This window comes from Canis lupus, chromosome 11 (genome assembly GCF_048164855.1).
Source record: "Canis lupus baileyi chromosome 11, mCanLup2.hap1, whole genome shotgun sequence".
Taxonomy (NCBI): domain Eukaryota; kingdom Metazoa; phylum Chordata; class Mammalia; order Carnivora; family Canidae; genus Canis; species Canis lupus.
Window position 1 is genome coordinate 26,414,174 of NC_132848.1, and position 14,371 is coordinate 26,428,544.

Below are 14,371 nucleotides of genomic sequence, written 5' to 3' on the forward strand. Positions count from 1 at the left end.
CTGAACTATATACTTAAAATGGTTAAAATGGTAATTTTAAAATTAAAAAACAAAACAAAACAAACAGCAAAGAAGCCAGCATGGCCAGAGCAGAACAAACAAGGGGGAATGTTGGTAAGAGATAAGAACAAGGATTCAGGGATCCCTGGGTGGCGCAGCGGGGGATCCCCGGGTGGCGCAGCGGTTTGGCGCCTGCCTTTGGCCCAGGGCGCGATCCTGGAGACCCGGGATCGAATCCCACGTCGGGCTCCCGGTGCATGGAGCCTGCTTCTCCCTCTGCCTATGTCTCTGCCTCTCTCTCTCTCTCTCTGTGTGACTATCATAAATAAATAAAAATTAAAAAAAAAAAAACTTAAAGAAAAAAGAACAAGGATTCAAATTGTATAGGATCTTGCAGAATTGACTAAAGATTCTGACTTTACTCTGAGCGAAAAGCTAATGAAGAATTCTGAACAGGAATCAATGCTCCAACTTCTTCCCAAGGATCCTTCTGGCTGCTCCATGTAGAACAGAAGGCAGCAGGGGGACCAGGTTGCAGGCTAGTGTAACAGCCCCGTGAAAGATGATGGTGACATGGACCAGAGTTAGAGTGGTGGAGGCAGTGAGAAGGGGCTAGAGTCTGGATATATGCCGAAGGCAGTAACAGTTAAGATTTGCTGAGAGAGGGGATCCCTGGACGGCTCAGCGGTTTAGCGCCTGCCTTGGCCCAGGGTACAGTCCTGGAGTCCCAGGATTGAGTCCTGCGCCAGGCTCCCGGCATGGAGCCTACTTCTCCCTCTGCCTGTGTCTCTGCCTCTATGTCTACCATGAATAAATAAATAAAAATCTTAAAAAAAAAAAAAAAAAGATCTGCTGAGAGATTGGCCAAGGGATGTGAGAGAAGAGTCAAGAATGACACTGGGGGGATGCTTGGGTGGCTCGGTGGTTGAGTGTCAGCCTTTGGCTCAGGACGTGATTCCGGAGTGCTGGGATCGGGTTCCGCATCAGGCTTCCTACATGGAACCTGCTTCTCCCTCTGCCTATGTCTCTGCCTCTCTGTGTCTCTCATGAATAAATAAATAAAATCTTTAAATAAAAAAAAAAAAAAAGAAGGACACTGGAGTTTGGGCCTGAGTAACTGGAAGAATGGAGTTGCTACATGCTGAAATGGGGAAGGCAAGTGAAGAACAGACTTGAAGGGGAGAGCAGGAGTTTGCTTCTGGAGAGGACACTTGGGTAGAGATGTCAACTAAACAGTGGGATTCTGGGGCAGCCCCGGTGGCGCAGCGGTTTAGCGCCGCCTGCAGCCCAGGGCGTGATCCTGGCGACCCTGGATCGAGTCCCACATCGGGCTCCCTGCATGATGCCTGCTTCTGCCTCTGCCTGTGTCTCTGCACCTCTCTCTCTGTCTCTATGAATAAATAAAACCTTAAAAAAAAAAACAAAAAAAAAAAAACAGTGGGATTCTTATCCTAGGCCCCACTCCTTTAGAACTCTAAGTATTTTAAGATTTTATTAATTTGACAGAAAGAGCACATAAGCAGGGGGAGCAGCAGGCAGAGAGAGGGAGAAGCAGACTCCCCAGTGAGCAGAGAACCTGATGCAGGGCTCGATCCCAGGACCCTGAAATCATGACTTGAGCCGAAGGCAGACACTCAACTGACTGAGACACCCAGACGCCCCGAATCCTGCTAATTAAATGTTCATCCAGAATCACTGATTATCATAGAAACCCAGGTAAGCCTTGATCACCAAGTATTTTACTTCATTTGACAGATGAAGAAATGAAAGCTCGAGGTCACATACCTAGTTAACAATGGTTAGTGGGCGGCCTGGGTGGCTCAGCAGTTTAGTGCTGCCTTCAGGCCAGGGCCTGATCCTGGAGACCCAGATAGAGTCCCACATCAGGCTCCCTGCATGGAGCCTGCTTCTCCTTCTGCCTGTGTCTCTGCCTCTCTCTCTGTGTGTCTCTCATTAATAAATAAATATTTTTTTAAAAAGTGATTAGGAAAACTGAATCAGCTCAATTCTCAAGTCAGCGCTATTTCTGCCATACTACTTCCCTAATTTAAACTAAAGTGTTACTGATTCCTTCAACAAATACTTACCAAGTCCAAGAATTTATACTGTGGTGCCTAAATTAATGAGATAAGCAAGATAGGCACTTCCCTGCCCATGCTGACTTTATAATTTAAGGAAGAAATGGACACAAAGTAATCATTTGAAGGATCATATAAGGGGGATCCCTGGGTGGCACAGCGGTTTGGCGCTTGCCTTTGGCCCAGGGCTCAATCCTAGAGACCCGGGATCGAATCCCATGTCGGGCCCCCGGTGCATGGAGCCTGCTTCTCCCTCTGCCTATGTCTCTGCCTCTCTCTCTCTCACTGTGTGCCTATCATAAATAAATAAAATTAAAAAAAAAAAAAATGAAGGACCATATAAGCAGCTACATGAGGGAAAAGTACTATGAAAGGAAAGCTAATCAGTTATAATAGTAGAAAGCAAGAGAACTTATTAAACTAGACTAGGAGAAGGGCTTCTCCAAGAAAGTAATATTTAGTCTAAGAACTGAAACATGGGCAGCCCAGCCCCGGTGGCGCAGGGCTTTGGCGCCGCCTGCAGCCTGGGGTGTGATCCTAGAGACCCGGGATTGAGTCCCACATCGGGCTCCCTGCATGGAGCCTGCTTCTCCCTCTGCCTGAGTCTCTGCCTCTCTCTCTCTGTCTATGAATAAATAAATAAAATCTTAAAAACAAAAAAAATAAGGGCAGCCCAGGTTCAGTGGTTTAGTGCCGCCTTTGGCCCAGGGCATGATCCTGGGGTCCTAGGATCAAGTCCCACATCGGGCTCCCCTGCTTCTCCCTCTGCCTGTGTCTCTGCCTCTCTTTCTCTGTCTCTCATGAATAAATAAATAAAATCTTTAAAAATAAATAAAATAAAAATAAAATAAAATAAAATAAAGAACTGAAACATTATAGGAGTTAGCCAGGCAAATCAAATGGCGTTTAGCGGAAGGAATCCAAGGAAACCTGCAGGCACAGATCAGCATGTGCAAAGGCAGGAAAACCACCTGTAACTGAAAACAGAGAAGCCAGCTTGGCTGGAACAAAGTGAGCCAAGTGCAGCAGGAATGGCAGAAAATAAGGCTAAGAGGTAAAAAGGAGCCAGGTATCATGAGGGACCTTATAGGAAGAAAAAAGTACCCTAGGAGAAAAGTACCCTAGCAACATGGGACAACAGCTCCTCTGAGTCTTGCCAGAACACCTTGTGATCCTCCTGGAACACTAGATGGGAGGCCTCTAGAGGAGCTGCTGTGAGGCCATCTCCCACTTGCTTCCTTATCTCCTCTGGGAAGCTGTCATGAGACAGTTTCTCCTGTCTCCCAGAATCTGATGAGGTATGAAAGCTTTCTGCTCCACATCTTGCAGACCTGAGCTGCAGAATGTAAACCCGCTGAGTTGAAACAGCACACCCACAACTTGTGTGCAGTCATCAGCATCTTTTGCTTTAATGTTGTCCATTTTGGTGTGTGGGACCAGGACCCAGGGAGCTGGCACCTTCAGCTTGTTCTTCTTGTCTGTGTCAGTCATGAACTATCTGTATATGAGTGCCTCATTGTACCTTTACTGATCCAAGGCCTTGACCATGTCTTGTAAGTGTGTGTGACCTTTATGGTAGGACATGTTAAATGTTTAACTTGATCCTAAAAGCAGTGGGAAGCCACAGAAGGTTTAAGCAGGATTGTGACTGGACCATATTTGCATGAAAAAAAAAATAAAAAAAAAATCACTATGGCTGCTAAGTAGATAATGCATTCAACAGGGGCAAAGGGAGAATAGGTTGATGGTGGCTTATCGTGTAACTTCTTTCCTAGGAAGGAGGTCTGTATGCATTTTAACACTGTAACACCAATTATGTGCCAAACAATAGGAAATAGATACCAAGAAGAGAAAGTCCCTAAGTTAATATACTTAGTCTGACCAAGATCAGCATGTAAATGCAACCAACTGTCACCTATGCCAAAAAGGAAGCACATACCAGAGGCAAGCGTGCTGCAGAGGGAGCAATAATGAACTCCACTTGGGATGCTAGGACAGGGTTTCACAGAGCAGGGCTGTGGGGAGGATAACAGGAGTCTACAAGGCACTCAAAAAGGACAGACAGTATGTAAAAAGATACAGAATGATCAAGTCAAGCGTGTAAAAGCTATTAAGCACTCAGAATGGGAAGATATAACAGACAAAGCGGGAAATGGTGGAAGGTCAGGCTGGGTGTGGTTCACTATCCTATAACTTGAATTATAACCCGTGGTTTATAAGCACACAGTGAAAAGAACTTAGCTCTAGCTCCAAAGGCCAGTTCTACCATTTACTAGCTGTGTGATCTCAAGCAGGCTTCACCTTGAACCCAGTTTCCTCATTTGGAAAAAAAGGAATAATAGCTGGAGTATTATGGAAGCTAAGAAAGGATATGAATGGGTTCCCCCCTCAAATAGCAATTATTACGTAAAATGCTACAAGTAGATTTTTTAAAAATTTACGAGAGTTTTTCCAGCCATTTTAAAGAGTAGGCCACATTTCATGAAGAAAATTTACAGGGGATCCCTGGGTGGCGCAGCGGTTTGGCGCCTGCCTTTGGCCCAGGGCGCGATCCTGGAGACCCGGGATCGAATCCCACATCGGGCTCCTGGTGCATGGAGCCTGCTTCTCCCTCTGCCTGTGTCTCTGCCTCTCTCTAACTATCATAAATAAATAAAAATTAAAAAATATTAAAAAAAAAAGAAAATTTACAAAACACATAAAATACAATTTTACAGACTCCTTGAAGCTCATCCTGGGGATATCTACCACTACCACTTTCCCTCCCACCAGACTTCCTGGCCAACGCCAGGTACCCAGTGTATTTAATACACAGTGACTCCAAGAGAGGCAGGAAACACTCATTCCATGCCAAATCTACCTCTCCTCACAGTCCCTGGCACCACAGTACCCACACCTATAACCCACAATGAACAGGTGTCATGGCTGGGGTTTCTAAGCAAAGACCTTTATTAGTAATATTTAATACTTCCCACTGAGTGCCAAACTCTAAGTACTTTAGTTGGATGAAGAGCCCTCTTGTAAAATATGAGCTCCATTTAACAGATGAGGAAATTGAGGCTGCAGAAGGGTGGCAACTTGCCGGAGGTCTCACAGGGAGTGAACAGCACCAGCATTCAAGCACAACTTGAGCTCTAAAGCTCAAACACTCAACCCTTCTGAGTATCTCCTGGCAATTCTAAGTATTGATCTAGACACAAATGAATTAAAGAAGCCAAACAAAATCAAAGTGGAATAACTGCCAAACTTAATAGCAGCTCTCCCCTGTAGGGTGAAATTATGGAAATATTTGAACATTTTGGGATGCCTGGGTGGCTCAGTGGTTGAGGCCTACCTTCGGCCTAGGGCGTGATCCTGGAGTCCCAGGATCGAGTCCCACATCGGGCTCCCTCATGGAGCCTGCTTCTCTCTCTCTGCCTATGTCTCTGCCTCTGTATGTGTCTCTCATGAATAAATAAAATCTTAAAAAAATTTTTTTTAACTTTTAAATGTACGTTAGTGTGGACCTATAATACTGTCCATATACATTAGCTTTAGGATGAGAAAAATCTTTTTAAAGAAATAGAAATCATTTTTCTAAGCACCACACTGTTTCCTACAACTGGCAGTCCACTTTGGATTGTTAAAAAGCAGAAGAATGAAGGCAAATTTTTTTTTTTTTTTAAAGAACATGACGGGGATCCCTGGGTGGCTCAGTGGTTTGGCACCTACCTTTGGCCCAGGGCGCGATCTTGGAATCCCAGGATCGAGTCCCACATCGGGCTCCTGGCATGGAGCCTGCTTCTCCCTCCTCCTGTGTCTCTGCCTCTCTCTCTCTATGTCTATCATGAATAAATAAATAAATCTTAAAAAAAAAAAAAAAAAAAGAAGAAGAACATGACCGCTTTCTTCCACCTTCATTATACAAAAGTAATTGGCAAAACTCTCAAAGATTTACAACATAAAGCACTGGTAAGGATTTGGAGGAAACAATAACCTTGAATTTCACTATTAAAGAACACCAGTAAAGTCTTCTTGGTGGGAAGTGGCCAACAGCTGCTAAAACTCAGTACACTTGTGACTGAGCAAGTTGGAACTTTCCCCATATACCATGCATACACACAAGGAGGAGCTACGAGAATGCTCAATGCACCATTAAACAAAATATTTAAAAAACTAAAAACAACCTATGGGGCCTGGCTGGCTCAGTTGGTGGAGCATGTGACTCCTGATCGCAGGACAGTTGAGTTGGAGCCCCACATTGGGTGGAGGATTACTTCAAAATAAAATCTTTAAAAAATTAGAAACATGTTTTTTTAAGTTACATTTTATCCATTTTGTGGAACACTATAAACACTTCAGGAAAAACTCTTGAGGGCAGCCAGGGTGGCTGAGTGGCTCAGTGGTTTAGCGCCACCTTCAATCCTGGGTGTGATCCTGGAGACCCGGGATCAAGTCCCACATCGGGTTCCCTGCGTGGAGCCTGCTTCTCCTGCCTGTGTCTCTGCCTGTCTCTCTCTCATGAATAAATAAATAAAATCTTAAAACAAACAAACCTCTCTTGAGATTCGCTATTAAGTTACAGATAAAACACACAACCTACTGCTTTAACACTGTCTGCACTACATGTTCACAGAAATGGATCTAAGAGGACATAGCGGGATCCCTGGGTGGCGCAGCGGTTTGGCGCCTGCCTTTGGCCCAGGGCGCGATCCTGGAAACCCGGGATCGAATCCCACATCGGGCTCCCGGTGCATGGAGCCTGCTTCTCCCTCTGCCTGTGTCTCTGCCTCTCTCTCTCTCTCTCTGTGTGTGACTATCATAAATAAATAAAAATTAAAAAATAAATAAATAAATAAGAGGACATAGCTTGATCTGCTGTTACTTCTGGAGGTAAATTTAAGAAAGGTCTGGTAGAGGGGCACCTGGGGGCTCAGTGGTTGAGCGTCTGCCTTTGGCTCAGGTCATGATCCTGGGGTCCTGAGATCAAGTCCCACATCAGGTTTCCCAAGGGAGCCTGCTTCTCCCTCTGCCTCTCATGAATAAAATCTTTAAAAAAAAAAAAAAAAAAAAAGTGTGGTAGAAAAGAAAGATTTTAGCTTTTTTTATTTTTAAGATTTTATCTGAGAGAGAGAACGAGAATGCACAAAGAGGGGGAGCTGCAGAAGGAGAAGCAGCAGGCTTCCCACAGAGCAGGGATTCCAATGCAGGGCTCAATTAGAGATGACCTGAGCAGAAGGCAAACACCTAATCATTTGAGCCACCTAGGCTCCCCAGATTTTAGCTTTATCAAGAGCCTGACTGGCTCAGTTGGTGGAACATGCAACTCTTGATCTCTGGGTTCTGAGTTCGAGCCCCACATTGGGTGTGGAGATTACTTAAAAAAGTGTTCAAGGGGGGGATCCCTGGGTGGCTCAGCGGTTCAGCGCCTGCCTTTGGCCCAGGGCATAGTCCTGGTGTCCCGGGATCGAGTCCCGCGTCAGGCTCCCGGCATGGAGCCTGCTTCTCCCTCTGCCTGTGTCTCTACCTCTCTCTCTCTATGTCTATCATGAATAAATAAATAAAATCTTTAAAAAAAAACTGTTCAAATACTTATAAGAATGTCTTGTTACTTTTATGATTATAAATACATGTATTATTGTGTTTTTATTTTTTTTTATTTTTATTTATTTATGATAGTCACAGAGACAGAGAGAGAAGCAGAGACACAGGCAGAGGGAGAAGCAGGCATCATACAAAGAGCCCGACGTGGGACTCGATCCCAGGTCTCCAGGATCATGCCCTGGGCTGCAGGCGGCGCTAAACCGCTGCGCCACCGGGGCTGCCCTTGTACATGTTTTTAATCTGGATTATAAAAATTTAAAAACACTGGAAGGAAATACACCAGAATATTAACAGTAGTTATCTCTGGTTAAAGGTGGGGTATTACAGATAATTATAGGTAACTTTTATGATATGCTCTCTATACCTCTGTATTTTCCAAGTTTCCTATAATGGGCAAATTACTTTCATAAACAAGAAAAAGAGTTAAGAAATTAACCTTAAAAACAGACATTACTGAGTCCTATAATACGCTAACCACTGTGGTTGAGGAAAAATAGTCTGGATCAATATTATTTAAAGAAGGATGGTGATTTGTGGGCATATTAAAAAAAAAAAAAAAAAACCTACTAGGGGGATCCCTGGGTGGCTCAGCAGTTTAGCGCCTGCCTTCGGCCAGGGACATGATCCTGGGGTCCCAGGATTGAGTCCCACATCGGGCTTCCTGTATGGAGCGTGCTTCTCCCTCTGCCTGTGTCTCTGCCTCTCTGTGTATCTCTCTCATGAATAAATAAATAAATAAATTCTTTAAAAAATACTAACCTATTAGAAATAAATAAATAAATAAATAAATAAATAAATAACCAACCAACCAACCAACCAACCTACTAGGATGTTTTTGTTTCCTAAATCCAAAAGCAAAATATACTTCACGCTCAGTTCAACCTGGCCCTGGGACCCAGAAACATCCCTGAGATCCCTTGTAAGGCCTACCAACCCAGATGTTGCAACAACTAGGAAACATGAAAATTGTTTCCCATGCCTGAGCCCAAGTCTCAGGTCTTCTGAAATTCTCACAGGTACACACCAGGCCCTTATCTACACGGGGTACTTTCACTAAGCCCTCATCCTCCACTTCCTCTGGAACAAAGGAACCTAGAGCAGGACTGAGCAGAAACCTCTCTTCGGCACCCTCCCTAAGCTCCTCATTCAACAGGATGGGGCCAGGAAGCTCAGTTCCTTCCAGAAAGCCTATTTTACTCCTGGACAGTTCTAATACTTTCCAACCACAACAAATGCTTCTTATACTGAACTGAAACATGCCTCAGTCACATCAGAACACAGATTCCAGCACTGGAGACTGCCTCCAACAAGCTGTGTAACCTCCTGCAGCTGTATTTAGCATCTAAATATTGCCTTATCTTCCCTAAGTGGGGATAACCTTCCCAGGCCCAAGTGAGGGCTCAGAGAGACCACCTATGAGAAAGTACCCAGTCCACTGCCTGACACACGACAGGCCTCACTTCCTAGCCCTGACTGTCATTGTTGTTTTTTTTTTTTTTTTTTAAAGATTTTATTTATTTATTCATGACAGTCACAGAGAGAGAGAGAGAGAGAGAGAGGCAGAGACACAGGCAGAGGGAGAAGCAGGCTCCATGCACCGGGAGCCCGATGTGGGATTCGATCCCGGGTCTCCAGGATCGCGCCCTGGGCCAAAGGCAGGCGCCAAACCGCTGCGCCACCCAGGGATCCCTGTCATTGTTGTTTTAAAGATTTTATTTTTTCATGAGAGACACAGAGAGGGAGAAGCAGGCTCCCTGTGGGAAGCCCAATGCAGGACTTGATCCCAGGACCCTGGGATCGATCACGCTCTAAGCCAAAGGCAGATGCTCAACCACTGAGCCACCCAGGCATCCCATAGCCCTGCCCTTTGGAACCAGATCAAATGAGCCTAGTCAGTTTTCCATACTTTAGCCTTTCAAATCCTTGAAAACTCTCATTGTGTCTTTAATAATCTAAGCATCCACACAGCATTTCCTCTGCTACAAAACAGCTCCCTAACTTTATACAAGGGTGGGAGTCGCCCACAGATCTGTTTTGGAGTAAATAGCTGTTAGATGTCACCCTGCTCTGTGCCAGCTACTCCATACCTTGCTGCAGCTGTACAAAGCTCAGCCGCTTTAAATGCCCTGAAGATGCAGAGGCCCAGAGACAGGAAGTGGCGTGCCCAAGGTCACACCGCTAGGAACCTATAGAACCCACATTCTTTTCTTTTCTTTTTTTTTAAAGATTTTATTTATTTATTCATGAGAGAAACAGAGAGGCAGAGACACAAGCAGAGGGAGAAGCAGGCTCCACACAGGGAGCCCAACGTGGGACTCGATCCCGGGTCTCCAAGATCACGCCCTGGGCAGAAGGCGGCGCTAAACTGCTGGGCCACCGGGGCTGCCTTAGAGCCCACATTCTACTCACTGTGCTACAGAAGGTGTCTCCTGAGCACCTAGGTGGCTCAGTGGTTGAGTGTCTGCCTTCGGCTCAGATCATGATCCTGGGGTCCTGGGATCAAGTCCCACATCAGGCTCCCCACAGAGAGCCTGCTTTGCCCTCTGCCTGTGTCTCTGCCTCTCTCTGTGTCTCTGATGAATAAATGAATAAAATCTTTAGGAGAAAAAAAAAGGGTATCTCCCAGCCTCCAACAGCCAGGAAGGCTCAGCTCTCAGTGGAGGGACAGGAGGGATGGGGGAGCTCTTAGTTCCAACCACTGAACCAAAGTGCCTTTGGTAGAGTCTGGCTCCTGGGTGTTAGTAGGGCCCCCTCCCTTACTGAATGAGATCCAAATCTCCAGGGCTTGGGAAGCCTGGGTGGCTCAGTGGTTGAGTGTCTGTCTTTGGCTCAGGGTGTGATCTTGGAGTTCTGGGATTGAGTCCCACCATCAGGCTCCCTGCACGGAGCCTGTTTCTCCCTCTGCCTATGTCTCTGCCTCTGTGTGTGTCTTTCATGAATAAATAAAATAAAATCTTAAAAAAAAAATCTCCAAGGCTCCAAGGGGTAAGGGAGGTTCCGCTGATCCTGTGTTTACTGACACAGAACAAATTCTGAAAGAGGAAACATACTCAAAATGGACCCCCACGGGGGAGCCTGGCAAGAAATGAAACAGAACAAACAAAACAAAATCATGCCAGGCAAGGTAACAATTATCTTATGTCACCTTCCCAACAAATGTGCCAAGAGGGATTACTACAGGTCAGCTTGTCCCTTGTTTAGATGAGAAAATGGGAGAACCAGGCAAATGAGAAAGTAAATACCACTAAAGCATAAGCTCCCTTAAGGCAGAAAACCTGTCTAGTCACGTTACCATGCATACTCAGCCTAGAACAATATCTGACACTCAGAAGTTCAAGAAATATTTGGTGATGAAAAGAGATAAAGGCAGAGCCATAATTTGAACACAAGCCTCTTCTTCATGCTTTCAAATTCATGCACCTGTAGCAGAGGTGCTGAGCTAGCTGCGGCAAAGCTTATGGAAAAGGGATCCACCCTGGGGCGTGTTATATGCGCACCCCTGCACCCCTCGGAACTCTGGCCTTCCCAACTGCCCTAAGTCAGACATGCTACAGACCAGCTACGTTCTGTTCCCAAAGGACAGAAGTCTCTCCTTGGGACCACTTGTATTGAGAGAACAGTCCAAATCAAAGGGACTGACATATTCTTGAGCAGGAGTCCAATCTGACCTCTTGGCCATCCTGCAAGGCATGGCACATGCCAGCACTGCCTGAGAGAGCCACGTGTCAGTGAGCACCAGAACTTGGAACAAGCCAAGCAGCAGAAGTGGCTGGGCTGTCCAAACAGGCTGGGCTCCTGGAGGAGGCCTCATCTCTTGAGGCAGCTGCTTCAGCAACAAAGAATTCACCAGCCACATTCGGACCTGTCAAGTACCATTGTGGAAACACTCCAATCCATCAAGTCAAAGAGAGGGCATCCACTCTAGAGCTGGATGGATCTGGCTTACAATCTCAATCTCAGCTCCTCCACCTATGGGACCTCAGACAGTATTTTTCATCTCTCTGAGCCTCAGTTTCCTGTTCTAAAAAATGGGGGTAAAAGAACAGAGATTTTTTATGAGGATTACAAAGACTGTATTGCTTGTAAATGCAGAAAAAAATCTAAAATGATAAAACACAAAATTCCTATCTCTGCTTGCCCTTAGGGACTAGAATGGAAAAAAAGAGTTTTTAATGAATATACTGCATTCTTTAAGGAAAAAAACATACAAAAAGCACAGAGCTCAGTCTAGATTCCTGACAGGCATTCAATAAATGTAAGTTGCTACTACTCACTCAGCTCTCCTGGGGGCCAAGTTGCTACTAACACACTGTCTGCCTGTGTGTTACAGAAAGGACTACAGGGTGCTATTTTCCATCATGCCCTCTACCCCTTTCCTAACTCACAAAAACCAGAGCAGGTCCCAAGCACCAAGGTGGCAGATCTTTGAACTGAAAAGGTCCATCTATCCTCTGGTGCTGCCCTGGCATGCCTCATATGGAGCCATCCAACCTGTGCCCAGAGGTGAGGGACAGACTACCTTCTGAGGCAGCCCCTTTCACCAGCATGATGACCTCAAGATCAGAGTAAGACCCCTGATTCCTCTGACCATGACCCTCAGCAGCCTTCAGGCTCAGAGCTGTTAGCTGTTCCCAGTAGGGAAGCCTCAGGCAGGGTTTGGCTAGATGGGTCAGACAGGAATGCCTGTCAGTCAGCACCCTCCTAAGAAGCAGCATCTTCCCACACCTCTGCTTCTTGGAACAATTCTCTCCCACCCCTGGGAGGTGATGCCTGGCACCTCTCCCAAGAATCCAAAGCTAAACAATTCTCTCCCACCAGGAGGCAATCCGCTAGTCTGGTTGCTATGCAACTGGCAGGCACAAAAGGTGGTGCAGTTCTTTTCAGAGGCTTGGGAAGGGGGCAGGCAGCTGTGTCTCTCCAAGTCGCAATCTCTAAATGGGCTCCAAGGTGGGGGGGGTGGGGGGGGAAGGCGTCCTTTAAGGAACTGCTTGAAGATTCACTCATCTGCCTACTTGTCCTTTGCTGCTGGTGTCAGTGGCAGGACTCCAGGCACACTGTGAACTGCATACAAATCCTGAGTCCTGCTCCAGCCCGCAGGGCAACAGCTCTACACTACCACGCTTAGGAAGGACGTCTTCAATGGGTAGCCTGTGAGGCTGACCCAGAGCTCAGGCAAAAATAAAGCTGCCTCTGTGGGACTCACCCTGCTAGCCTATCCCTCTCAAGTTTGGCTGGTATTTGGGGCAGGAGGCAATCAAGGCTCCAAATAAACATGCATCCCAACAAGGCAAGGAGCCAAGTGAACTGTGTCCCCTATATCCAGCCTACTCCACAGAGGGCTACTTTCTACTCTCTACCCTCCAGGGAAGTACTCTAGGGAAACAGTATGGTTGAGTGGTAAAAACCTGGGTTCTGTGATCAAACAAATCTGCATTCAAGATCCTGCCCTGCTGCATGCTAGCTGTGACCTCAGACAAGCCGTTCAGCCTCTCTGGTTCTCAAACTAATGAAACTTACTTCTTAGGGGTGCTGTGAAGCATAAAGGAGGTAGTCTTTGTAAAATAAGACCTAGTTCAGTGACTAGTATCTCTAACAGCAGCGATGGTGTGGCACACACTAAACACACCCCTACAACAGCCAAGTTCAATGGCTCAGCACACCCCTTTCCTCCCTGCTTCAGGCCAGCATGTTATAGTTATGGAGTGACTGCCTCCTCACCAGCATATAAGCCCTTCCTTCCACAGGCAGGGCCCTTGTCTTAAACCAGCTCTACCTACAGCTCTCTCAGTGAACAAGAAGAACACCACAAATGTCCAGCAGAAGGTGAAGGAACCCAGCTACACAGCACCAAAGTATGGGAGGTTAGAGGAGCTTCTGAGACCTCTTGGGTTCCTCCTGCAACTGCCCCTAGAATTCAAGCTTCCAGTCAGAAGCTGTCTCAGTCTCTTCAGGATGAAAGCAGAAATACTCCCAGTGGGCCCAACTTCCCCCAGTACCCGACTTCGATGATGAAAATACTACAAATGTGGGGCACCTGGGTACCTCAGCATCTGACTTCAGGTCACGTCATGATCTTGGGGTCCTGGGAATCCCTGCTCAGTGGGGAGTCTGCTTCTCCCTCTGCCCCGCTCCTATATACTCTCGCTCTCAAATAAATTAACAAAATCTTAGGCGGGGGGGAATACTACTACAAATGTAATTCTAAACCTTATTCTCCCAATGTTGCCCTTCAACTTCGAAAATAAAATCAGAAAGCCAACAGATTCACTTCCGCCTCTTCTCCCAACTCTGAGAGCAGCATCCAAAAAGCTTTCCTGAACTACTACATACTCGAAGTCCATGGAGATTAGGGGAGGAACGAGAAGGTTTCTTAGAGCCAGTCTTTTTTTTTTTTAACCTAAGAGCTCAGGATAAAAAGGCAATGGCGGCTGCAGCCCATCCCCAGGCCTGGGGATGGAGACTAACATTCACCAGGTGACTGGACCCTGCACCAGATTTGCTCTGGGTACTTTACACACACAGTCCTACTTAATACAACTATCCTGGGAGGCAGATGATACTAAGCCCATTTAAAGATGAAGAAACCGAGGTTGCAGAATGCTAAAGAAAGAACAGCACCTACAAGTTCTTTCGGAAACAATCTGAGGAAAAAAATCTGCCCCTATTCTTAATTTTAGAAAGGGCTTATTCTTTTATTTTTATTTTTGGGG

At 46.0% G+C, this 14,371-nt stretch overlaps 1 protein-coding gene across 2 annotated transcripts in view; it reads right to left on the reverse strand.

The window, feature by feature from the left end:
* Positions 1–14,371, reverse strand: part of ACO2 (aconitase 2) — a 56,219-nt gene that overhangs the window by 35,790 nt on the left and 6,058 nt on the right. The window contains exon 1 of one of the 2 annotated variants that reach the window (XM_072843775.1): positions 5,790–5,921. The exons of the other annotated variant lie outside the window; for it this stretch is intronic. Coding sequence (XP_072699876.1) covers positions 5,790–5,906 — 117 coding nt within the window. The 5' untranslated portion in view covers positions 5,907–5,921. Of the gene's footprint in view, positions 1–5,789; positions 5,922–14,371 lie in introns of those variants that run through there. 2 annotated transcript variants of the gene reach the window in all.